At 39.9% G+C, this 25,472-nt stretch overlaps 2 protein-coding genes across 3 annotated transcripts in view; both read right to left on the bottom strand.

The window, feature by feature from the left end:
- Positions 1–5,087, bottom strand: part of LOC138960139 (cyclin-dependent kinase 1-B-like) — a 30,133-nt gene extending 25,046 nt beyond the window's left edge. Inside the window, exon 1 of the mRNA XM_070331896.1 lies at positions 4,989–5,087. The gene's annotated coding sequence lies outside the window, so the exon portion shown is untranslated. The remainder of the gene's footprint in view (positions 1–4,988) is intronic.
- Positions 5,088–6,799: 1,712 nt separating this feature from the next.
- LOC138960136 (sorting nexin-16-like) lies at positions 6,800–25,472 on the bottom strand. 2 transcript variants are annotated; one of them, XM_070331890.1, is made up of 8 exons: positions 25,386–25,472; positions 24,079–24,877; positions 21,612–21,710; positions 21,193–21,341; positions 16,497–16,566; positions 15,874–16,010; positions 14,586–14,738; positions 6,800–12,405 (listed from the first exon to the last, which is right to left on the bottom strand). In XM_070331890.1, exons 2-8 carry the CDS (start codon positions 24,658–24,660, stop codon positions 12,372–12,374), a joined length of 1,224 nt encoding a protein of 407 aa, XP_070187991.1. In that variant the 5' UTR covers positions 24,661–24,877; positions 25,386–25,472; the 3' UTR covers positions 6,800–12,371. The 2 variants fall into 2 exon arrangements, with proteins under 2 accessions (XP_070187991.1, XP_070187992.1); XM_070331891.1 differs by lacking the exon at positions 25,386–25,472 and adding an exon at positions 25,153–25,316.

The raw sequence follows: 25,472 nt of genomic DNA, 5'->3' as shown, positions 1-25,472 counted from the left end.
AGGTCACATGTATTTTGGTAGGAAAAATGTGTAAAGCAGTTCTTAGTGTATGATGTCATTGCTAGGTTTAGTTATTTGACCTTGACCCTGAAGGTCAAGGTCATGTAAAGGTCAAGGATGTGAGTCGTATGGGCTTTGCCCTTCTTGTTTAAATAGTGAACTGCGAAAGCGAGCTGTTTACTATTTGAAAAAGCAACGAGTGTAAATCTGGTACGACACAGCAAGCCATGTAGTATTCTGTTTATCCTACATTATATACTTCTGTGCCAGATCTAACTAAAAGTCACCGACAGCGATATTGCCTTTGGATCAACCGCTTTAGAACTTCAAACCACTTTACTCAATTTGACATTCATTCCTCCGCCATGACACACACTCTCAAACTAGGACAAAGTAGTTCGCCTTTGTTAACACTGTTAAGTTTAATATTCGAACAATCAAAACCGAGTACCTGCAAAACCGGTAAAATCCGTTGCGTTGATCGCGAGTCATGGCGGAGTATTCGAGCGAAGCGATGGTGACGCACGCTTCGAGACAATTTGTGGAAGAAATCAAAAACCCATCACTTCAAAATATACCAGATAAAAAGAAAAGCAATGGCCACAGGATAAAAGAAACCAAAAGGAACAACAACAGCAAAGCATATCCTTCCTCGATAGGATTAGCTTGACCTTCCGGTTTATCCCATGTACTACTAATTTACATAGCTTGACCTTCCGGTTGACCTCATTTACATGATATACACACGTGTGATTTGAACGATTTTTATCTCACGGTTATCTCTCTCACGTATGTGGGATAAATTTACTAACATTGTTCACAGTTCTCTGGGGAAAACTAAATTCTTGCAAAGTGCACAGTCGGATGAGAAGTGACAGTCAAATGCATATATACCCCTTCTTCAAAGTCAGTCAAACAAAGTTGTCAGTCAAGTACTGCTTGAAACAGGTGTACATGGCAGGCAGGTTTGCTGGAGATTCGACTGTGAATGTTCTGCCAGAAGAAGAAAATGGTGCAAGCACAATGTTGTGTCCAAAAACAACCGATGCAGGAATCTGGCAGAAGTCAGCGATAGGTTCTCCTTTTTGTGGAACGATATTAGATCGAGCACCATGCGATTCACAAGTTCTGATGGACGGTCAAGGTCTTCCAGAAGGTCCGGATTCAGCAGGTGGTTTCTTGTGATCCTATGTTTCAGCAAATGAACCCCAACATTCCGGCCCATGATGCAACGCCCTGCGTCGATATCCAAAAATGCTTCTAGTTCTAATCCAGTCTTATTCCCCAGCTTTGTTGCTTCTTTCACTGTTCCCTCAATTTCTGCCTTGATTTCAAGTCCTTGCAGCAAGTTCACTCGAACACTTTGGGGAGAAATTAAACCAGGTCACTCCAATCCCTCCCTGTTTCCAACCGAAGCAGATCCAGCTGCAACAATAGCTTGTTGGTCAGTGGTACCAGCTGAAGTTTGGGTGGTCGACCTCTTCCAGTTGCTGTGAGTGTGAAAGCAGACTTCATTTGCTGGAAGTGAGCATAATCTGTAACACGCACAAACAAAACAAAAATTTAATACTATGTTCATAATAATTTTGTACTGAAACCATGAAGGCTACCAGTAAGTTCGTCACGCGGTAGATTCGTCACCCGTGACGAAATTACTGGCAGGGGTGGGCGGGTGTTAAGCTTAGAGCTTATGCTTTCAGATGTTTGATTTGTGGGAGAGATTCAAGATTCACTGACATTTTTTAGAGAGAGAGAAAGAGAGAGAGAGAGAGAAAGAGAGAGAGAGAGAGAGAGAGAGTTGTTATTTTAAAACCCGAGATCTACTCATTGTGCAGTTCTCAACTGAGCAGTTTTCAGACGACACAGTCCGAGCGTTGTTATTTTAAAACCCGAGATCTACTCATTGAGCAGTTCTCAACCCGAGATCTACTCATTGAGCAGTTCTCAAAAACATGTAGTCTGAGAGAGGGAGCGAGAGAGAGAGAGAGAGAGAGAGAGAGAGAGAGAGAGAGAGAGAGAGAGAGAGAGAGACGGACGGACGTACATACACCCATATCCATGACACGCACGCACACACACGCACAAACACTCACACACCCACACACTAACACCCACACACGCGCGACCAAGAGAGAGAGAGGGAGTCCTATGACTTCAACCTCACTGTCAAGGAGGCAGAGAAACTCAATGTGAGGAGAGGGAGGGGTGGAAGGAGGAGAGAGAGAGAGAGAGAGAGAGAGAGAGAGAGAGAGAGAGAGAGAGAGAGAGAGAGAGAGCCGCGCTCGGACTACTGTGGCGAAGTTACCGGGACCGGTGACGAATCTACCGTGTGACGAACTTACTGGAAGCCACCATGAAGGCCTGTTTACTTTCAGTTTTACTTTTGTCCCAAAACAAAAGTTTGCTTTGTTTTTCTGTCATGTATTTGGTTATTTTTTAACTCGTTTCTAATTTATTATATCACCTTGCTTGTCATGAGAAACAAATTAGTAATCACACAAGTTTGATGGACCATAAACTCTGATTAACTGGGGGAAGAAGGAATGGAGATGCGCTAGGGTCAGTGTAAGCTATGCTACTCGTTGCTAGGCCTAGTCTTGCACTTCCGTTTAGCAAAGGAACAATTATTCCTTTTAATCCTAATTTAATCCTCAAGAAAACAACAACTGAGAAACAAAAACCATCGGAGTAATAATTCAAGATTAGTTTGAAACAAATATATCACATGTACGGCGAAAGGCAAAAAATAACTTAGGTCGTTTATCGAGTAGAGTAAGTGCGCCGGTGTCCGTACCCCTTCAGGCTTGAAAGCTCATAACTTCGGAGCTGTGGCTGCGATCGCCATTCTATAAATTGCTACAGCTACTGCGGGCTGTCGGCCTTTCTTGGCTGCCATTGGTTGGTTTAGAGGGGAATCCCCTAATTATGTAGAAGTCCGTTTCTAACGTCATTCATCTGAGCCTCGGACCGTACCGGGTTTTCCTTCATCCGTACTAGCTGTTCCTCGAAGCCGTACCCGGGTAAGCCTCGATCCGTACCCTACTACCCTGGTCCGTCTGTCGTTGTTTTTGACCAAGTTAAGGGTTGTAGAAAATCGTTTGCATACCTATAATTATGTATGATTGCTTGTCTGTAATTTTATGGTGAATATATTCATGGGATAGTTAATTTAGTTTAGTCTATGTGTGTGTGTGATGTCAACAACAACAAAAAAGTTAGGAAATGGAGAACTGACCAGATCCTAGTAACAAACAATAACAGTATCACAATCAAGTCATCCAAGTAACCCGTATATATTCAAATCTGTAACATAATAAATTAACAAAAAGTAATGAGTAGGCCATAAAACAGACATTGGCTTCAAAAACCAAAAAAAAGAGTAAATTAAAAGTGGGTACGGACCGAGGAAGACCCTGATTTTTTCAGGCCCCGGGACCGTACCCCTTTCAACTCTGCTGAACGCTACGTTATGTTTTGACAAATACCCTTGAAACTTGACTCAAAGCATACTTTTAACCTCCATAATCGTGTTAAGCGTGAAAAATACATCTAGAAAGACCCAAACTGAGCTGTACGACCATTTCAAACAACCATATCAACTGAATTGATCGAGTGGAAAACTTAAAAGTTTCAACAAGCAGAAAGCAAAAGTAGAAGTGGGTTTGCCGTGTAGGCTGGTAAGGCGGTAAACGTGAGCGCGAACACGTCATTGGCTACAAATATTCGCTGCCGGATAGTTCTAGTTTAAAAATAGACACTTCACGAACCGACTGGAGGTCTACAGACGAGTAAAAACAACAAAAACCGAAGGGGTACGGTCCGAGGAAGGGGTACGGACACCGGCGCACTTACTCTACCCCCATTTCAACACCCAATACAAAATGACCCAGCACAAACTACTATCATCAAAATGAAAACTACGCACTCAAAACGCTAAATTCAGCAGAATGGTTCGACAGATCAACTTCTAAACACTAAATGAACAGAAAAACATCAACACTTACCAAGGATGGGTTTGATTTCTTCCACAAATTGTCTCGAAGCGTGCGTCACCATCGCTTCGCTTGAATACTCCGCCATGACTCGCGATCAACGCAACGGATTTTACCGGTTTTGCAGGTCCTCGGTTTTGATTGGCTCGCGCTTCGCGCGCATGAATCTTAAACGGAAACTTCCATATTTGGAGGATTCACAAGAAATCGGACTTTCTAGCGCATCTTTTACGACTACGATCGTTTGAGTTGTTTTTAAGTTACGAAAGGTTAAAGTTGGGCAATTTTTTATTGTCCATGTCTAAAAGCCACCATCGATTTAATCTAAAAAATACCCCCCCTAGAAAGAAAAGGGACTCTTTCTTTAGCAGTCGACACTGGTTTCCGATCGTTGAATGAAACTATTTTTAGAAAATACAACGCCGAAAGGGAAACACCACAAAAAGTTGAAGAGCAAGTAGTAATGGCGGTCGCGTCACGGCTGTCCGAAAATCCGGAGAGAGTATTTGTGATTCACGCACACGCATTCAATCCAAGCACATTTTGCAAACAAATGGCATGGGGTAAAAGACAAAGAATCCAACTTCATTTCTGTAGTTTCCATTTTCAATAATATGCCATATATTGAAAGCTGTCGGAAATTGAAAACGTGTTATTTTCAGCACAGATCTCGCTTTCCCGCATGGGACTAGCGTTACTGCCGCTACCTACTATTCCGAATGAATCCAATTTAAATACACAACTTACTCTTTTTTTAAGATGTCACCAGTTTACAGTTATATTTTCAGAAAAGTTATCTTTCTACCTCTTGGTTTAAAAATGAAGCATGCTCGACTAGCTCGTCTCCTGAGCAGCCCAACGAGGAATGGAGCGGATTCCGATCACAGGCGACCTACCCGATTTACAGCTTCCTCTGCTAAAATTAGAAGATTATTACGAAAAGACAGATGGAAATATACCAACAAAGCTTTCGAATTACAATAAAACCTTGCTTACCTGTTCAAAAATGTAGCTCTGTGTTGACAAAAGTTGTCTTCTACACAAACCTGTCTCGTTCACACTGCGTCAGCGGGTAGTTCGAATCAGCCAATCACAGCCGACTTTGCATTGCGTTGTTGTCAACAAGGTTACTGCCGCCAGGTGGCAAAGTAATTAGGAGTTATCTTTCCTTTGTGCTTTCGAAATTGGCCGTGCAGCGATGTCAAACTAAACTTGCTAGTGTTATCTTTGAGGGGCGGATCCAGGGGGGTTTCCGCCCCCCCCTCCCCCTAGCCAAAAACAAAAAAAATAATAATAACTTGTTCATTGTTGTTTGACTTGTGTATTTTGTCCTTTTGCGGTGTTTATATAAATAACCTTTACCGCACACAAAAAAGTAAAATTGCCGCAAGTGGTTCCTGCAACGTAAAAGATCCAAATCCAGATCCAGATTATAAGTCACTTGTTAATCCAACGCACTGACAAAAATGAAAATGTAGAACTATAACTAAAAGTGTGTGCTCTTTCTCTTTAAAATGTTTTTGATACCTACAATAAGAAAGAAAACAAGTCGCGTCGCGTAAGGCGAAATTACAACATTTAGTCAAGCTGTCGAACTCACAGAATGAAACTGAACGCACTGCTTTTTTCACCAAGACCACATACTCGTAGTTTCGTCAGTCCACCGCTCGTGGCAAAGGCAGTGAAATCGACAAGCCATGCAGAATAGTGCGGTAGTGGTCGCGCTGAGCAGGATAACACGCTTTTCTGTATGTTTATTTTTTTTAGCTTACTGAGTTTGTTTTTAATCCAAACATATCATATCTATATGTTTTTGGAATCAGGGACCGACAGGAAATAAGATGAAATTGTTTTTAAATCGATTTTGGAAAATTAATTTTAATCATAATTTTCATATTTTTAATTTTCAGAGCTTGTTTGTAATCCAAATATAAATTATGTATATGTTTTGGAATTAGAAAATGACAAAAAATAAGATGAAATTGTTTTTGGATTGTTTAATAAAAACATAATTTTAATTACAAGTTTCCGATTTTTAATGACCAAACTCATTCATTAGTTTTTAAGCCACCAAGCTGAAATGCAATACCAAAGTCCGGCCTTCGTCGAAGAATGCTTTGCTAAAATTTCAATCAATTCGATTAAAAAATGAGGGTGTGACAGTGCCGCCTCAACTTTTACAAAAAGCCGGATATGACGTCATCAAAGGTATTTATCGAAAAAATGAAAAAAAATGTCCAGGGATATCATTCCCAGGAACTCTCATGTAAAATTTCATAAAGATCGGTCCAGTAGTTTAGTCTGAATCGCTCTACACACACACACGCACAGACAGGACTGACCACACTAACTAATGGTCAAGTAACTGGTCTATTTATTAGATAGCAGTATCACTGTATTTTTACACAATAGTGGCATCAATTAGAGCTGATAGAACGATTCGAGTTAGTATTTGTGTGTAAGTCTCCAAACAGAAATGTCTGGGTGTTTACTGTTTCTGACACCAAATTCCTTCAAAGAGCAAGCTATTCTCTTTTTTTGACAAAACTAGATAGCATGTATGCATGCTTCCGAGATAAACAGTTAAAGCTCAAAAGAGATACAGAGAGAGAGAGAGAGGAATTCTCAGCTCCCTGGCATATAATTATAGAGTGAAGTGATAGTGAAACACGTTATACTCTGCACCTCACACAAATATATCTGTAGCACATGTAAATATGGACAGGATGTCAGACTGCAGACCTGTGGCAATATTTACGGTTACACACACACACTCACACAGAAGGAAAGACAGGTACCCTCACAAGAAGCATTTCTTAATGACTTTATTGTTCATTTCAGGGTTAAAAACCAATTCAATTGCACTTCAAATGATGTTGTCAATGTAGATTTTTTTTTAATGGTGAGGGTGAAATAAAAATATTCAAATTAAAAAAAAAGAAAAAAAAGTCTCATCTAGTGTCTACACTGTCACCAGATCATTAAAAGTAAAAAAGGCGTACACAGTGAAATAACAGAAGAAAAGACAAAACAACAACAGAAAGAATCAATAAGCACAAAAAAGGATTTACGGAGGACTACTTGTAATAAATACAAACTTTGTCAATGAGACTTTTCTTTCTTTATTTGGTGTTTAACGTCGTTTTCAACCGTTCAAGGTTATATCGCGACGGGGAAAGGGGTGGGGGGATGGGATAGAGCCACTTGTTAATTGTTTCTTGTTCACAAAAGCACTAATAAAAAAACTGCTCCAGGGGCTTGCAATATATGACCTTATTACTGGGAGAATGCAAGTTTCCAGTACAAAGGACTTAACATTTCTTACATACTGCTTGACTAAAAATCTTTACAAACATTGACTATATTCTATACATGTACAAGAAACACTTAACAAGGGTAAAAGGAGAAACAGAATCCGTTAGTCGCCTCTTACGACATGCTGGGGAGCATCGGGTAAATTCTTCCCCCTAACCAGAGGGGGGCGTCAATGAGACTGAAAATTGAAAGTTCCACTGCCAAAACTTCTTCATTAACAGAACAATGCTACAAAGCACAGATGATAAAAATAAGAAATATTATAAGAACTTCTTCATTAACAGAACAATGCTACAAAGCACAGATGATAAAAATAAGAAATATTATAAGATGTTTGGTGGCTTGTTGTCAGACTAGCTTTTTTGTTGGTCCTCAGGGAGTATATCGCCTTCTGTTACATCTTTATTGACTGACGCTACCTCGGTCTTGCGGCCTTGGTCAGTAATCAGAAGATGGGACGCTCCCCGAGGTCTGACAAAAAAGCTGGTCTGACAACAAACCACCAAAAATCTTTTTTTGTCATCATCTTTGAAGTGCAAAACTACGAATAAGTATGATGATGTAAGGGATACGATAAAAATAAACAACCAAACAAAACTTGATCCTGAACAAAAAAAACAACAGCAGACCGCAAGATGCACAAGACACGGTAGAAGCATAAAGAGAAGGCATAAGGAGCCTAGGCAAGGTTACAAAAAAAAACAAGAACAAAGAAGGATGAGACACTGTATAAAAACGACTGCAACAGTCCTTCCCAAGACCAGACTCGACTAGTAACAACAGAACATGTAACACAACACATGAAATATGATGTAAATTTACAATTGAAAGTCTCACCAGCAAACCACCATATTGGAATGAAACTAAATTAAATGCAGATCAAAGTGATGAACTTCAGGCAAAGGAATTAGAAGAAAATCAAGGGTAATAGATTAAGTCATATGCAAAGGCACATTTTAAATTCAGAGTTTGAAACATTAACATAAATGAAACTATTATTTCAAAGCAAATTTGTTCTCAGAGGCAAACAGTAATTAGGGAGAATGATTTGAACTTTGCAAATACATGTACACAACTTATTTCAGAAGTATCTCGATTTCTTAAACTGCCATGCAGAAATTTCTCAAAATCTATCTAAAAATAGACAGAAATACACATTTGCTCTTTGAGCCACTCCATAAGAAAAAGTTGTAGGATTTAACAGAATATTTTTTTTTTTAAACGGAATCATAATTTTCACGTGCTAAACAAGAATGTGATTGTTTGGAGACAGAATACACAAGTAAACTGTATAATTGTACACATTATGACTGATTATATTCCACACAGCTATTTGAGTTTCCTGAATGTAATTGCTGTTACAACTCATCTGTATTTTGATACCAACATCACTGATGAATTTAAAAGTAACTCCTATAGTATACAGATTTGGTTCAAATTAGGATGGGCAAAGTGGTGCAGTGGTAAGACGTCAGCCTCCTAATCGGGAGGTCGTGAGTTCGAATCCCGGTCGCTGCCGCCTGGTGGGTTAAGAGTGGAGATTTTTCCGATCTCCCAGGTCAACTTATGTGCAGACCTGCTAGTGACTTAACCCCCTTCGTGTGTACACGCAAGCACAAGACCAAGTGCGCACGGAAAAGATCCTGTAATCCATGTCAGAGTTCGGTGGGTTATAGAAACACGAAAATACCCAGCATGCCCCCGCTCGAAATCGGCGTATGCTGCCTGCATGGCGGGGTAAAAACGGTCATACACGTAAAAATCCACTCGTGCTAAAACATGAGTGAACGTGGGAGTTTCAGCCCATGAACGAAGAAGAAGAAGGTTCAAATTAACCACTTAGTGAAAAGACAATTGAAGTCCAAACAACACTTTCCAATTCCATAGCCACACTGTGCTGTTCACAACAGTCCAACGTAGAATTTATTACATTCCACACTTTCACACGATTGTCCAAGTCCATGTTTGGCAAAAGTAGTAGCACAGTTCACAGCAATAACTATATATATATATATGCACACCTCACACTCACAATTGTTCAAATTCAGTGTACCGTATTTGACGGATTACAAGACGCACCGTTTTATAAGCCGCACCCCCGACTTGAAAAAAAACCAATTGGGACGAGCCACGTATAGGCCGCGTCACGTCACTATATTAGCCGCCGTCAAAAAAAATATAATCAGATCGTGTCAATCAATCAAAACAACCAGGCAAACGAAAGTACGGTATTTGGCGAAATCGGCTCCGAGAATAAACAAGTGAAACAAAGAAGAAAAGTGAAAAAGTTTGAAGAAAATATCACACACACAATTTGTAACCAACACACACATGTAGTCCCGCCCAGAATAAGCTTTTTTGGGATGATTTACGACTTTTGCGTACATTTCGAGCAGACGAAAACACAGCATGGCGGCTCTCGCTCCTCCAACTATCGCGAGACACAAAAAAACGAAATCTGGCGTGCGCGAGATCTTGATACATCCGGTGTTTCTCTGTACGCTATCTTGTCACGACGACTTGTTGACAAACGAAGATTCGCGAAAGAAAGAGAAAAGCGCCGAGTCTTGAGTAGAGAGCTAATAAAGTACCGGTAATCGCTAATCGAGCGAAATGAAAATACGCGGCGACTTCCATTAGGTGAATGCTATTCAAGTTCAGGTAACGTTTTAGCCGCATCTTTTTATAAGCCGCAATGCGATTTTTTTTTAAAAAAAGTCGCGGCTTGTAGTCCGTCAAATACGGTATATACAGAGCCAAGTGAACTAACAGTAGAAGTGCATGGTTATAAAGGTACATATCTAAGTGGTAAAAATTCAAAGAGAATATCGGGTAAAACTTGGCATAAAAAGCTGTGGATAAAGATTGAAGATAAAGCAAGGTTTAAAGACAATACTGCCATTGAAATAATCTGAGCAAATGAGAAGACATAGCACAATAAATTCATTGAAGTTGTAAATTACAAACGATCAGAAGCACCCACACAATACTGTTACATGTAATGTTACATTGACTAAAAGCACAACACAGCAAGTAAAAAGCTTTTGGAAACTGTGCAACTCAAAAAAAAGTGGTTCACAACCTTGTGGTGACAATCAGATGAAAAATTAAAATTAAAATTTAAAACCCACACCAGTTGAATACAAATGTCACAAAAAGAAGACTACAAATATTAACAAAAAACCACTCCACTACTGTTGCTTTATGCAGATTCTTCTCACTATGTGAAAAGCACAATGTTTTATCTGATAAAAGAAAGTTTAAAATTTGTTAATAGTATAATGCCCAAGACCTTAGACAACCAGCCACAAACAGCTAGTGTCAAGCTTTATGAAAGCAACAAACACAATTCAAGCAAACTGAACAATTTATGCATGTGAAAAACCCCTTCACTGCTGTATTTACAAGAACTGTTCATGCCAGAAACATGTGTCAAGATAGCACAGATTTGGAAACTGGTTAGTGTTAAATTGTTTTCCTTGGTTGATTTTGTATGTACATGTATGTAAAATACATATACTTGACAAAATACATTCAGTTTTAAACAGGTAAGTAAAGAAAGTGACTAGACTTTACTGTTATTTGATTTGGATACAAGATCATTTAAAGTTATCCGTTAATATTCAATGGAAGCAGCATTTAAACAGCAAAGAAGTGCTCAGAAGGGAACAAAATTGAATTAGGAAATTTAAAAAAACATTGGCTGAGAATTGCACACAACCAATCTTTTCTTTCAAGGCTGAAGAATATCTGTTTCATTAAATACTGTTCAGGGCAAAGGAAACTGGTCCCAACCAACTCTCGGTTCTTTCTTGTCTTTCGTTCTTAGCAGTTTGTTATCATGATATTGTTAATTCATAAATATCAGCTCTGGGCCATAACTAACTATATCTGATTATAGCCTGTACTTGCATCATACAGACAATTAAGAGTTCTTAATGAATCTTACTGTTATGCAAAGAAAACTTTAGCACTTTACACTTGTGTATTAATTTATGCTTCCTGGCTCTCAAAGTTAACACCAAGGTTTTGCTCTTCATGTGAAGCACTCAGTTTGACCTCGAACAAGATTTCAAACTGACAGCACTTTTTCAGTTGAAAAAAAAATCCTCCTCCTCATAATTGTTTTAGATACTGATGAGTTACTAACCCTTTTTTCAGCCATCTGGTTGTACATTTTCATGACATATCAAACACAAACCTGAACATAAAAAAAAATGTTGTAACAATAGTCAAAAGAAGAACTGCCACATCAAAATTCAAGAGTAAAATTATAAATAGGATAGAGCAATTAAAATGTAGCACCAAATCAAAATATATACCATTATGCGCCAGAGCCAAAGATACATATGCATGGGAACAAATACATAAGTCTTCCTTTTTTTAAAGTGACCAAAATTTAAAATCTGACTTGTACAAATGGATAATTAAATCATAGAGGATTGTTTTGAACTATGAACACAGCAGATTATTCACATCCGTAAGTGCAGTTTATATTCATGTTCAAGAGTTTTATAGGCTTACAGTATAATTATTTATAAAGGCACAACACATTTAATTGGATGGAATCATGGTAAATATATTCTATATATTGATTCAGAGTGAAGTACTGATACAGAATTTAATATGAATAAAATCAAGACAACATAAGGAATTCTCTGACCAAAAGTTATCTGGATTTCTGTGCAATCAAAATGATGATTGAAACTGATCATCATTTGTTGTTATAATTGTCATTGCGAGTAAAGACTGAGAAGGGATAGAGAACAGTTGAACACAGGTGAATAATAATTACTGCATGGAGACAAAAATGATGCCAATATGCCAGATAATAAGTTCAACCACAATTTCAGTTCAGTGCATATTATTCATATTTTATATTGACAATTTAGTGAGTGTGGTCATAATGAAGTTTCAAACCAGAATTAAATGTCAAGGGTTTCATCATAATTTTTATCAGCTGCGAAATGTGAACAAACTGAGTATCATCAAGCTAAAAAAAAGGTCTCTTCCAATTGAACAGCTGCATATTTTTCCGCAGGAAAAGGTTTTATGTATCAGACATCATTCTGTGCTTGAGCTTGTTTCTTCACTGTGCCTGAAAACAAAATAGCATGCTTATCTGAAATGACACCAATTCATTTTTCCATAACGACACGATCAAGGTGAAACTACATGCACTTGCGTGTCAATCAAAAAGAAAATGTAACAAAATGTAATTTTTACAGTGGAACCTCCCTTTTAAGACACCCCCCCCCTCCCCCCCCCATTTAAGACTTTCCCCCTTTTAAGACCCTCCCTTCTCACTGCATGGGTGAAACCTAGGAAAATCAAATTGACTGAAAATTTTTTGAGGCAGGGGTCCAGGGACCGCCCAAGCCCTGGCGGGGCCCCGTTAGGGGGTCCAGGGGGGCAATGCCCCCCTTGGCCGAAAACGAATTTTTGCATTATTCATTGTGATTTTGTGGCCTTTCCTGGCAAAAAAATAGACTATCATGCAGGTCAAAAAATACCTTCAGATTCTAATGATATGGTAAAAAGGGTAAACAAAATCAAAACAATTCACAGAAGTAATCATTTTTCTTTTGTATCCTTTCACACTTGCATCTTCCAACACAACGACACAATTGATAACAATTAACATTGACAACAGCCATACTACATGAAATAGAAAGTGAACAACTGAACAACTGAAATAAAAGTTCGAAATATTTAATTATAAGAAGCCAACATTGCCAGACAGGCATTGAATTAAATGATGAAACAGAATGTCACACATGCAAACAGCATGATGTAGCACTGCACAAAGTAGCAACTAAGCAGTAGCATCTCTTATAGTGCAAAGTTCTCAAGGAAAAGCACTTGAGTTTCAAGCACCAAACTTATCACACACAGTTTTAGTTTCATGAACTCCAACCCGGGCAAACTGCAACCGGTTCACTATAGCAGTTCGAAAACGCGTTCCGCAAGTAGTTTCGGTTTATAAAAAAATATAAAAAAATTGCAGATTGACGGAATTTCCGTCAGAATTATTTTCAGATTGACGGATTTCAGTCAATTGACGGGCTACTTTCACCCATGTGACTGACTGACTGACTGACTATTAGGGTTTAACATCCTCTTAGACCAACTGGTCTATATTGGGACAGGTATTGGTAATACGTTGAAGATATGGTGTGATACTTTGATTCGAACAAGCCCGCTGTGGCTGTCTTCTTCGACACACCAGCATTGGGTTTGTCTCGTCAAAGTATCGAAATAGGATCATGATAATCGGAGACGAGAGATGATGCATGCGTGTCTTTGAGTTTTCCAAGCCCTGAGACTTTCGCTGTGAACGTGGGATCTTTTCTTCGTGCGCATGTGTGCACACGGGGGTGTTCGGACACCGAAGAGAGTCTGCACAAAGTTGACTCCGAGAAATAAATCTCTCGCCGAACGTGGGGATCGAACCCACGCTGATAGCGACCAACTGGCTACAAAGCCAGCGCGCTACCAACTGAGCTACGTCCCCGCCCCTTCTCAGATGCTATGTTTATAGCCTCTGTAACTGTACGTCAATTTTAAGACTCCCTCCTTTTTTAGTCCTCATTTTCTTAGATCTATGAGGGTCCTAAAAGTGGGTTTTCACTGTACGATTCTGCATTTTATCTCCAACTTGATAATCCACTTCTACCTTTGCAGAAACAGGGTGACTGTCAATGTCATCAACACACAAGCTTCAATTACTGTACAAATATTGCAGTTAAAAAACAACCTGTAAAGTCATAACCATTTACACCAAAGGAACGTGTAGAAAATATGTAAGTGCTGTCTCAATTTATTTTGTAAAACCCCCCAAAAACAAGCCAACCTCACCGGTCTCCTCCCATCCCTCAGAAAACTAGATACAGTCAAACCTGTCCTGGCGGCCACCTCTCGAAAACGACCACTTGTCCAAAACAACCACCCCAAAAGGATCCCTAACGTGTTTTTTTTTAAAATCTAAGTACACCTGTCCATAACGACCACCTGTCCATAACGACCACCTGTCTATAACGACCACCTGTCTTTAACGACCACCTGTCTTTAACGACCACCTGTCTATAACAACCACCTGTCTATAACAACCACCTGCCTATAACGACCACCTGCCTATAACAACCACCTGCTTATAACGACCACCTCTCTATAACAACCACCTGTCTATAACAACCACCTGTCTATAACAACCACTTTGGGTGGTCTTTACTGACAGGTCTGACTGTAAATAAACTGAAGGAAAGAAACAGCTCTTACTGCGTGTCCTGTGCTTGCAGCTCATCTCCACTCTTGGCTTCACCGGTGACGGGGGAGGGAGGGGCGTCACGGTCACACTCCGCCAGAGAGTGCCGGGTGGAACTGGGAGTCAGGGCTTCCCCCCCTTTAGCAGGGGCACCGCCAGTCACCACTCTGAGGAAAAGATTAAATAAACAATAAATAAGACAGAATCATGAAGTACACAGCTCAAGAGTTCTAGGGGGAGACAAGGCTTCCAGTCCTTTAGCAGGGGCATTGCCAGTCACCTTCTTATTCTTCTTCGTTGTTCATGGGCTTAGACTCCCATGTTCACTCATGTTTTTAGCACGAGTGGATATTTAAGTGTATGACCGGTTTTTACCCCGCCATTCAGGCAGCATACGCCGATTTCGGGGGAGGCATGCTGGGTATTTTCGTGTTTCTATAACCCACCAAACTATTACATGGATTACATGATCTTTTCCATGCGCACTTGGTCTTGTGCTTGCGTGTACACACGAAGGGGGTTAAGTCACTAGCAGGTCTGCACATAAGTTGACCTGGGAGATCGGAAAAATCTCCACTCTTAACCCACCAGGCGGCAACGACCGGGATTCGAACCCATGACCTCCGGATTAGGAGGCCGAAAAACAAATTACAATGCTTACATTTCTAGGTGTGTAAAAGTATGTAACACACAAGCTTACCCTCATATGGCAAGTAGAGTGAAAGCTCTCTTTTAAAAACAAAAACGTTTAGGATTCCCTCTCTCTCAAAACATTATTTTCAACAACAACAAATGTATCTTCAAAAACAAAGAAATCGTACCATTACAGAATTAGTATTACTTGTTATCTGACACCACACAAAATGTGCTTTCGTGTCAGTGTTTTTGGTGAAGTTGGTCTGAGCAACTAGGAATTACCACCGCTGAGAATCAGCTCAGCTGCAGCTACAAACCAGAATAACGGTAAAGTCTGAGAAAATGGAAATAACAACCAAAGCTGACACCCAATTCAACTTCAATCAGAACTGCTCAACACTCAAACTTCATTTCACAGAAATAATCATCTTGGCTGAAATACAACAAAGCAAAAGCAGAGTAAATGAAAAGTATCGTAACACAGTGCAGCGGAAACCCTCTTTTAAGATCTTCAAAAATCAGGTCTTAAAAAGGAGGGAGTATCAAAATGGTGTTAAATTTACAGAGGTTATGAACAGAACATCTTGAGAAAACAAGGTCTTAAAAGGGAGGGAGTCTTTAATGGGAGGGGGGGGGGGTCCATTGTACCCAGAAGTGTATGCTCACCTCAGCTGGTTAGATAGAAGCTCCACCTGTGACTTGTACAGCTCCAGTTCCTCTTTGAGTAAAGTCACCTCCGATTCCTTCTCTGTCAGGTCTTGTTTCAGACTGTACACACTTTCCTCCAGTGTTTCACACAGTGCCTGGAAGAATGCAAGATAACAACTTTACATAGTTCGAAGACAAAACAAGACAAAAACAGCACACGCAAACAAAACAAAAACATACAAACTAAACCACACAAACAAAACAAAAACACACACAAAGTCTGCTGAAAATAAGCAGCACAAAGGAACAGTATTATCAACATGATTGGTTTATAATTACACAAACTGCACATTAAATAAGGCAAGGCCAGAGCAGGCAAAGCTGGTGCTGTTATTGTTGTGCAAACTGCTCTGTTAATTTTCATGTTTTCCAAAAGTGAGTGCATACCATCAAAGTGCATTTAGTCAGATTGTATGCTTTCAGCATGAGGAGAAGGAAAAAGGCATGTGATGAGAAAAAAATGAGACTGCTACTTTAAAAATCTGCAAGGCTTAGTATCCCTTCCTAACCACTACCATAGGTGTAGCTCTACTGTAACAGTCCATTATAATTTTGATCACATTATTACAATTTAAACTCACCCTGCTCTCCTCCAGACTGTCATGGGGTCCTGGGGGATCATCTACACACAGGAATGCTCTCACAGCGGCACTGGAAAGTAAACATAATGTCAATGTATAATTATCTCTTAGGCCAAACCCAAACATCTTTGTCTTTCAGACTAAAGAATTATAATGGACATTTCTCTATCCCTTATATATATATGTAACAGATTCTAAATGAAAAGACAGACAAGCCAATACAATGATAACCTGATAATGTGACCAGCAAAAGATGTATCAAAGCTACATCACGCATTTAATCAATAACCAAGTCAATCAATGATTTGGTCCATCAGTCATAAATCAGTTTATAAAGGGTTTCACTTCAAATAAAGCCACATTTTCATTTTTTTTACACTGCCATATATATGTTCCCTCTGTGACTCTTGGCATGCCAGAACATTTGGAATAATTGTTTCCAATGTACCCAACCCTGTCCTCTACAAATACAACTGTTTGTTTGCTTGTGATTGATCAAATCTTGCTCCAGTTTTCCTTCACTGGGTGTTGCTTGTGTTTGTTGAAATCTTGCTCAAGATTTTCTTCACTGGGCTACACAGGAGAAAGGCAATGATAACGTGAATGCTCCTGTTGCTGATAAGTCTGTGATTGACACAAGCATCCTACATGTTGAAAGGCAAAATTCAAGTTGAATGCTATTTTGTTGTAGTGATAACTTCATTGATTAGATTTAAACCTAGCTAAGTTAATGTGGCCTGGATACTTGACAGACTTCTGATTAGTTTGCATTCCAATGAATGAGTGACCAAGAATCTACCAAAGTGTTACATTTTTAATATTATCTAAACCTCCTTAATTTTACATGAATAATTATCTCAGTACTCCTGTCCTTCCATTGTAGCATTTGAGTTTTCAGTCAAGTGTCAGGTTTATCAAATATATAAGTATATATGCAGGTACAGCACAGATGATTGTATGTTACATTTACACCATAACATAATTTTAAGGTGCTGTCATTTTTTTGGTTCAGCTACAGGCCTGATTTACTACCCATCGGCTGGATGGCCAAATGTAGTGTGTACATATATATTATGAAATCTAGAAGAGCAGACAGACTTTTGAACTTATTTTCTAGTTGTGTGTGGTTGCATAAGTGAGGAGTGTCAGCGTTTTGCAAAGCAAGACTGATTTTAGATCAGGGGAGATAATCAACTGATGTGCAGTGGTACCTGTATGAAAGAACACCCTTGGAACCAGCTGAAAATGTTCCTTCATTGCAGGTGGCGTGACTAGACATACATGTACATGTATTTTAGTCAAGACAATAGACAAAGGGATTAAAGAAGGTGTCCTTTAATGCAAGGTGTCACCTCATTGGAGGGGCCTCAAATCCCAGATACAACTGTACATATATATATTCAGTACAATTTCAGCTACAGTTAAACCCCCCTTTTAACTTTTTAAGACCTCCACAAATCTGAGAAAAAGCAGGGAATCTTAAAATGGAGGTGAATTTACAGAGGTTCTCAACAGAAAATCTTAAAATGGAGGTGAATTTACAGAGGTTCTCAACAGAAAATCTTAAAACGGAGGTGAATTTACAGAGGTTCTCAACAGAAAATCTTAAAACGGAGGTGAATTTACAGAGGTTCTCAACAGAAAATCTTTAAACAAAAATAAATCGGGTATTAAAAGGGGGAAGTATTAAATTATGGGGTCATAAAGGGAGGTTAAACTGTAAAAAAAACAAACACACACACACAAAAAAAGTGTCTGTCTAGCTATCATGAGGTTATTGTACAGTGGAACTGCAGTGGCTTCGGGAGTGTCTTCGGAATTCTTCAAGTCTGTTTCCACCAGAGACATATTATGCTACATTATGCCACATGTGTGTATAACTGCATCACAAAAAGATTATACAGGGCAATGTACTTTAATAGTTTGTTGGTAGGAGTGAAAGATATGAGATTCTCCATTCAGAGCGCCCCATAACTCATACTCAAGCTGTTACCTGATCACAAAATCTCTCCATGAATCAATAACTGGGGTAAAGCACACACACACACAAAGAGCAGACGGTGCTTATACAGAAACAAATATGCAGGATGTTACAATAGCAGTTTCCACCTGAATAATATAAATAAGACAGGTATGGTTGAACCATTACAGTCCGCCTACCGCGCAGATCACAGCACTGAAACAGCCCTACTTAAGGTAGCGAATGATCTTCTCACTGCTTGTGACAGCGGCTCTGTTTCGCTTCTGGCCCTGTTGGACCTATCCGCAGCGTTCGACACCCTTGACCACGATATACTGCTGGCAAGGTTGAACACCACATTCGGCATAACAGGCACGGCTCTGGGGTGGTTCTGCTCCTACCTGACTGGACGCACTCAGGCTGTTGTGATCCAGAATAAGCACTCCGAGGACACCATATTAAAGTATGGTGTCCCACAAGGATCTGTGTTAGGCCCAGTGTTATTCACTATGTACATGCAGCCGTTAAGCAAAGTCATAAAGCACCACAATGTCCTGTACCACATGTTCGCAGACGACACTCAACTACAAAAATCCGCACACACCAAACAGTTTACAGAGTTAGTGCAGTCAATAGAATCATGCAGCGATTCCATCAAACAGTGGATGACAGTCAACAAGCTCAAGATGAATGATGATAAGACAGAGATCATGCCAGTTGGCAAACAATCAAAGTTAAAGCTTCTTTCAGAAACATCCAGTCTTACCCTTTCTGATACCACAGTCACATTCAGCACCAAAGTAAAAAACCTGGGTGTCCACCTTGACAGTAACCTGTCAATGGACGCCCACATCAACTCACTCTGCAGAACCGCCTTTCTTGAAATGCGGAGGATTAGCCAAATCAGACACCTTCTTTCCCTCGACGCAACCAAGACACTGGTTTCGGCTTTTATTTTGTCGAGACTGGATTACTGCAACTCGCTCCTAGCCGGCCTCCCAGACGCCAAGCTAGACCGCCTACAGCGCATCATGAACAATGCAGCACGTCTTGTGCTGCGCAAGCGCAAGCGCGACCATGTCACCCCTCTCCTCATGACCCTTCACTGGCTACCAATCAAAGCACGCATTACATATAAAATAGCTACCCTGTGTTACCGTAGCCTTCAAGACTCTGCCCCTTCTTACCTGTCTTCGCTCTTAAAGCCACACGTCCCCACACGCAACCTCAGATCCGCTGACGCAGGGCACCTTGTTGTCCCACGCGTCAAACTGAACGCTTTCGGCAAGCGCGCCTTTACCTACACAGCTCCCTCTATTTGGAACTCTCTGCCCATGTCTGTCCGCCTTTCTACCTCTCTCCCTTCCTTCAAGTCCTCTCTAAAAACACACCTCTTCCGGGAATACTTCAACCCCTAGCCTGTGCGAGTGATTCGATGTTGTCCGTGTGTGTGTTTGTGTGTGTGTGCGAGTGAGCGACACGAGTATATGCGAGTAATTGGTTGTGTGCACTGTTCAGTATTTGCCACATTAAGGAGAGGGGTCGCTTGCCATCGTAGCGCGCTGTGGGCCGGCTGGGGGCGGGTTGCTTGCGAGGGCTGTATTTTGTACATTGATTATTTGATACATGTATAATTATTAAATGCGTCTCCAGGAATATGTTTAGTTTAAATCTTGTGTCGATACTATTTAATTCTGCCTCGCTATTAGCCATTGAGTAAAACTGTTTTATCACCATTGCTTTATTGTTGTTAATTCGTCTCCAGAAATATGTTTTGTTTTAATCTTGTGTCGATACTATTTAACTCTGCCTCGTTATTAGCCATTGAGTATAACTGTTTTATCACCATTGTTTTATTGTTGTTCTTTGGCCATTTACGTTGAATGACTTGTTATACATTGACATTGATAGTTTTATTCTTCTTCTTCTTCGTCGTTCGCTAGATAGTTTTATTATAAGAACCTTTTTTTTTTAATTCCTATTAACTCGATGTTCTTTAACTATGTTTGTAAATTGTTAGAGGATCTTTTAGTAGAAGTGTTTAACTGTCGAAGCTGCTTTTACCTAAGAGACCGACTGTATATTGTGCTGTTGTACTTGTCAGACTTGATTGTACCAAGTCCTTCACATGTTGTAATGCGCTTAGAGCCAAATATTTTTGTTTTTTGTAAGGGATAGGCGCAATATAAATACACTTTATTATTATTATTATTATTATAATCTCACTGTTAGCAGTGATGCTAGGGTGTCTTGAATGATATCACTGATCTTAAATACACTTGGACTTTACCTGTGTTCAGACTAAAGCAGAAAAATGTGTCATGCAGTCAAGATGATAACACTGCTTTGTAGTGCCCCATGCACGTAAATATCTGAACTCGACAACAAAAATCATGTAGTAAGTATTTAAGTATACCTATGCTGAAAGGCCGTGTGAAGTCTGTCTTCCACCTTTCTTAGATGTAAAATATATATTATTATGGCTTACCACCAAATACTCTGTTTGTTACATTGGGTATCAGGCCTTGGAATGAGTAAAAGTGGTTTGGGAGTACTGACGGGAACATTTTGCGTTTGAAGCATTTTTAAGGGCACACACAATTTTACACAATTAGAAAAGGACTTCGTCATATTTACAACGAAAGGTGTATCATTCCCAGGCCTGGGTATGCAAATGTGTATCTGTTTTCCTGTGTTTACATAGCTTGTTGTAGCTGTACAGACTAAAGTGCACACCTGTTCAGGATGTCTTTGTGGCCAGTAATGTTGTCCAAAAATGCCTGAAGTCCAAGAACCCTGTCTTCCAAAAAATTTGAGTCGAAATTGTCTCGAAACCATCTCTTGGGGGGTAAGGCGAGTCGAAAACCAGGGTACTGGTACTTCAGCTGCACACAGGTACAAGAATAATTAAAGATGATAAAATCAGAACTAAATATTAACCAGTAACTTCACTTAGTTTTTTTTTTCCACTTTAAAGATCAATACGTTCCAGTGAATGTTTAATTTTGTCTATTAAACTTTTATTAACTTACTATTCTTGTTTCTTGAGTTCTTAAAATAATTACCCGTCTATTTGTTTTGATTTTCACTTTGTCTCATTGAGTGAATAAATCATAATTAGGAAATTATTGCAAAGGCAGAAATACACTACATACCCTTTCATTCAAGTGAAGAAAGTCAGAATATCTTCGGAAAACAAACCAGCCAGTTGACTCTGCATCTGTCGCAGCTTTGTGAACATGAATTTTGAACACCTGAAACAAAATTCAAGCAGCATTGAACATAATTTTATGTAAAATCATAACTTGCCCTCCAGAGCACAGTTATCAGTTCTAAGGTAAACCATAGACCAAATAACCTGGACCGCCAACTTGTCACGTGACCCTTTGAGGTTACGACGCTTGACTTTCAGGGGCGCTTAGCGTCCGGTTTGAAAGGCCAGCGATTCGAAGACAGTGAAAAGAAAGCACGCTCCAGTTATTTGTGACAATGGGAGGTGACAATGAACTGGATTTTCCAAAACTCCAAACTAAACTTAACAAAACTCATCAAAAAACATGTTCCATATGCACTTAAGCTGTTCGTCCATGTTTACAATCGACACCGGATATGACATCCCCCTGATTTCTGAAAGGCCATGTAACTTGTAAGCGTAGGTTCCTAAATGCGAGAGGCCGCTACCTCGTAATAGAGAGAAAGAGTGGAGAGAGAGCTAGTTGGCGGTCCAGGATAAATGGTATATGGGTAAACCTGAACCAGTACTTGCAGTCGGTCTGTGAAAATGACAAAAATTACCCCGAAGAAAAATATATCCTAGTCAGTGCTCAAAATCATTTCGTTTCTCCTTAAAGTAAAAGCGCACAGTGTTGTTCCCAGACCCAGAGGACAACAGGTCAGTTAGACCAGATCGAAAATATGTACATAGGTCCTAACGTCCTCACTAAAATAAACAGTGTTTTGTCAGAACACCTCCTACAAGTCAAATCTATCGGAGAGTCAAAAAGCCAGGGTTCAGACCAATGCGTCAGATCAAAATGTATGCATGTGTTAATGACTGAAGCCTGGACCAACATTGATCTTAAATAATTCTATAATTTATAAACTATCTAAATTCTAATACTAAATTTAGTAATACATGTGTACTCAATTCTTTTAGTAGTACATCACTACATGTATACAACTTGTAAGGTAATTTTGCCAACAATAAAAATTCTTTGACATGTTTAATTAAGGCAGCAGCAGAGTGTTTCAACTTTGTGTTATCCTGGATTTTTTTCCATTTTTTATTTTTTTAATTTTTTTTATCGGTCAAGAATTCAAAACACCAGTGAGGCATTATAATCACATGTTTTCATAACATAAAGCAAAGATATTGCTAATGCTAAGCTAATCACCCAGTTAATGAGTTATTTACTTATTACTATTACGTATTAGGCCTTGGTTCAGCTGGTTACCATGACATAATGACCTGTTTTTCTCAGTTTTGTTGTTGCAGATAATATCTTATATTATCAGTAATCAAAACACCTACTGACCTAGCAGTAGCATCATCATTCAGTATTCCTCACTTTATCAGCTATTGACTGAATGAGTTACAGTGGTACATGTCTATGTCAATTGTCATTGGAGGACAAGTTAGAAGGGTCCCTAGATTTCAGTTAGCCTTTCTTCCAAGAACATATAATTAACTATTGTTTTCAAAATTTTAAAGACCTACACATAGTACTTAGTACCAGGTATTCTTTATTTAGAGGCATTCTCTAATAAGACTAAGAGAACCTCACATTCACATCACAGGTACAAGTTACAATACCATTGCAGATCTCTACTTTGTACAAGAACGACGGGCGCTGTGGCGGGGTGGTAAGACGTCGGCCTCTTAATCGGAAGGTCGAGGGTTCGAATCCCGGCCGCGGTCGCCTGGTGGGTTAAGTGTGGAGATTTTTCCGATCTCCCAGGTCAACTTGTGCGCAGACCTGCTAGTGACTTAACCCCCTTCGTGTGTACACGCAAGCACAAGACCAAGTGCGCACGGAAAAGATCCTGTAATCCATGTCAGAGTTCGGTGGGATATAGAAACACGAAAATACCAAGCATGCTTCCTCCGAAAGCGGCGTATGGCTGCCTAAATGGCGGGGTAAAAACGGTCATTCACGTAAAATTCCACTTGTACAAAAACACGAGTGTACGTGGGAGTTTCAGCCCACGAACGCAGAAGAAGAAGAAGAAGTACAAGAACAACTAGCTCCTTGGAAGTGACATCACATAATGATTGAAAGAAGAGTTTAACTTTAACTCACACAGGGCTAAATAGGGACACGATTGTCCATCAAAAACACACATAAAACCAAACGTCACTGACAACAACCTTTGTTACAGTCAGTATTAATATTACAGTGGAACCCCCCTTTTAAGACCCCCTCATTTAAGACTTCCTCTTTTTAAAGACCTTGAGTTTTCAGTTTTTTTGTTCATGACCTCTTTAAATTTATCTCCATTTTAAGACTATTAAGACTCCCTCCTTTTTAAGACCTGATTTTCTCAGATTTTTGGATGTCTTAAAAAGGGGGTTCTACTGTAATAACACTCAACAGCCTACATGTACAAACAAATCCTGCTTACAGTGAATCTGGTGCGCGACTCCATGGTCTCATATCCCAGGATTGGTGTGCTGAGGTCTCCAGGCAAGTAAACAGTCCTCTCTTGTCCGCCATCTTCTTTGTCCTCATCACCGTCTGCATCAAGAGTAGTCTCACCTCCTTCCTCGCTCACCGTCGACAGGTACTCACCATCCTTCACCGGCGTACTCCGGTGAGCAGGATGCAACATGGATGCCGGAAGTGACTCGTTGTTGTACATCCACGCCTGCGAGTCGGAGCTTGGATCATCCTTGTTTCCCTCTGTGCTACTGCTATCGTTTCCACTGTCTCTGCTAGCTGTCATGTTGCTGTTTTGGAGCTTGGATTCTTCAGACACAGCAGAAGCGTTTTTGTCCTGGTTCTTAGGAGTTTTAGGTTCAGCTGTATTCCCATCAGAGCTGTTTAGGCTGGTGACTGACCCAAAAGTTTCTAGTGAGCTGGATCTTTGCGAAACGAAAGATGCTGAGTTGAAGTCAATATTGATTGCAGATGGCTTTATTGGAATTTCTTTGGGATCAGAGCCTGCACGCTCTTCCCTACTACTGCTATCACCATTATCAGCCATGGTGCACTTATCAGAACTGAAAAGTTATGTATACACTCTGCTGTTCAACTTCAAGTGCAGATGGATTTTATTATCACTTCTTCACCGCCCTCGTCACAGATGCCTCGTTCCATGTTTACAGTGGTTGTAGGAATGTTTTGTCTGAATTTTGCGAGGCATGGTCTGTGTAGAAAAAGCTGACAGTGTCAGTACAGTCACTGTCACCACAGCTTTTCATCTGAAAAGGAGAGTAAAAATTACCACGTATTACATGAACTTCACCATGTATCTGCATCTGGTCTAGTTTATGGTAAACTGTAATGTGATGTCAAACAATAGTGCGCTGATCTGATCATGAAATTGAAAGGTACAATTAACGACAAGTTCTACAACAGTTACAATTTGCGTAAAATTTAAGAGACAAAAGCTACGAACAGAACTACGAACCCAACTGACACGCAAAGTGTAAACTTAACGCAAGTTAAGTCGCTCTTCTTTTCTGCGTCTACTCACCTCTTAATCGATTACTTCAGCAGATTAATCAGAAGTTTGCAAGTTAGTTAGTTACCAAACGTTCCTCAGAAATCAGAATTCAAATCGGGTCTATTCAGAGCACAGGCGGTCAGAGGAGCCAACATCAGAATGTTAAACTAAGTCTAACCAACAGCAAGCCCAGCATTCTTAATGTGATCCCAACAATAACAACGTAGATGGGGACACCTCAAATCAACCGTATGTAAGCTTACCTGAGCCTGAGGCCACAGCTGAGATCAATAACAAAGCCAAAGCGGAAGAGTTATCTTCACGTGCTTCCCTTCAACACTGCGCCATCT

The sequence above is a fragment of the Littorina saxatilis genome, linkage group LG2 (genome assembly GCF_037325665.1).
Source record: "Littorina saxatilis isolate snail1 linkage group LG2, US_GU_Lsax_2.0, whole genome shotgun sequence".
In the NCBI taxonomy this organism is placed as follows: domain Eukaryota; kingdom Metazoa; phylum Mollusca; class Gastropoda; order Littorinimorpha; family Littorinidae; genus Littorina; species Littorina saxatilis.
This window is presented reverse-complemented; position numbering and strand designations above follow the sequence as displayed.

Bases quoted from the DNA above. Each gene is read 5' to 3' on its own strand.
- LOC138960136 (XM_070331890.1), bottom strand. From the start codon at position 24,660: ATGGCTGATAATGGTGATAGCAGTAGTAGGGAAGAGCGTGCAGGCTCT. The intron at 21,342-21,611 runs GTATGTAGTGTA...ACCTGTGTGCAG, and splicing joins TTCTTCACTTGAATGAAAGG to CTGAAGTACCAGTACCCTGG. The intron at 16,567-21,192 runs GTGTGCACTTTA...TTTACTTTCCAG, and splicing joins CACAAAGACATCCTGAACAG to TGCCGCTGTGAGAGCATTCC.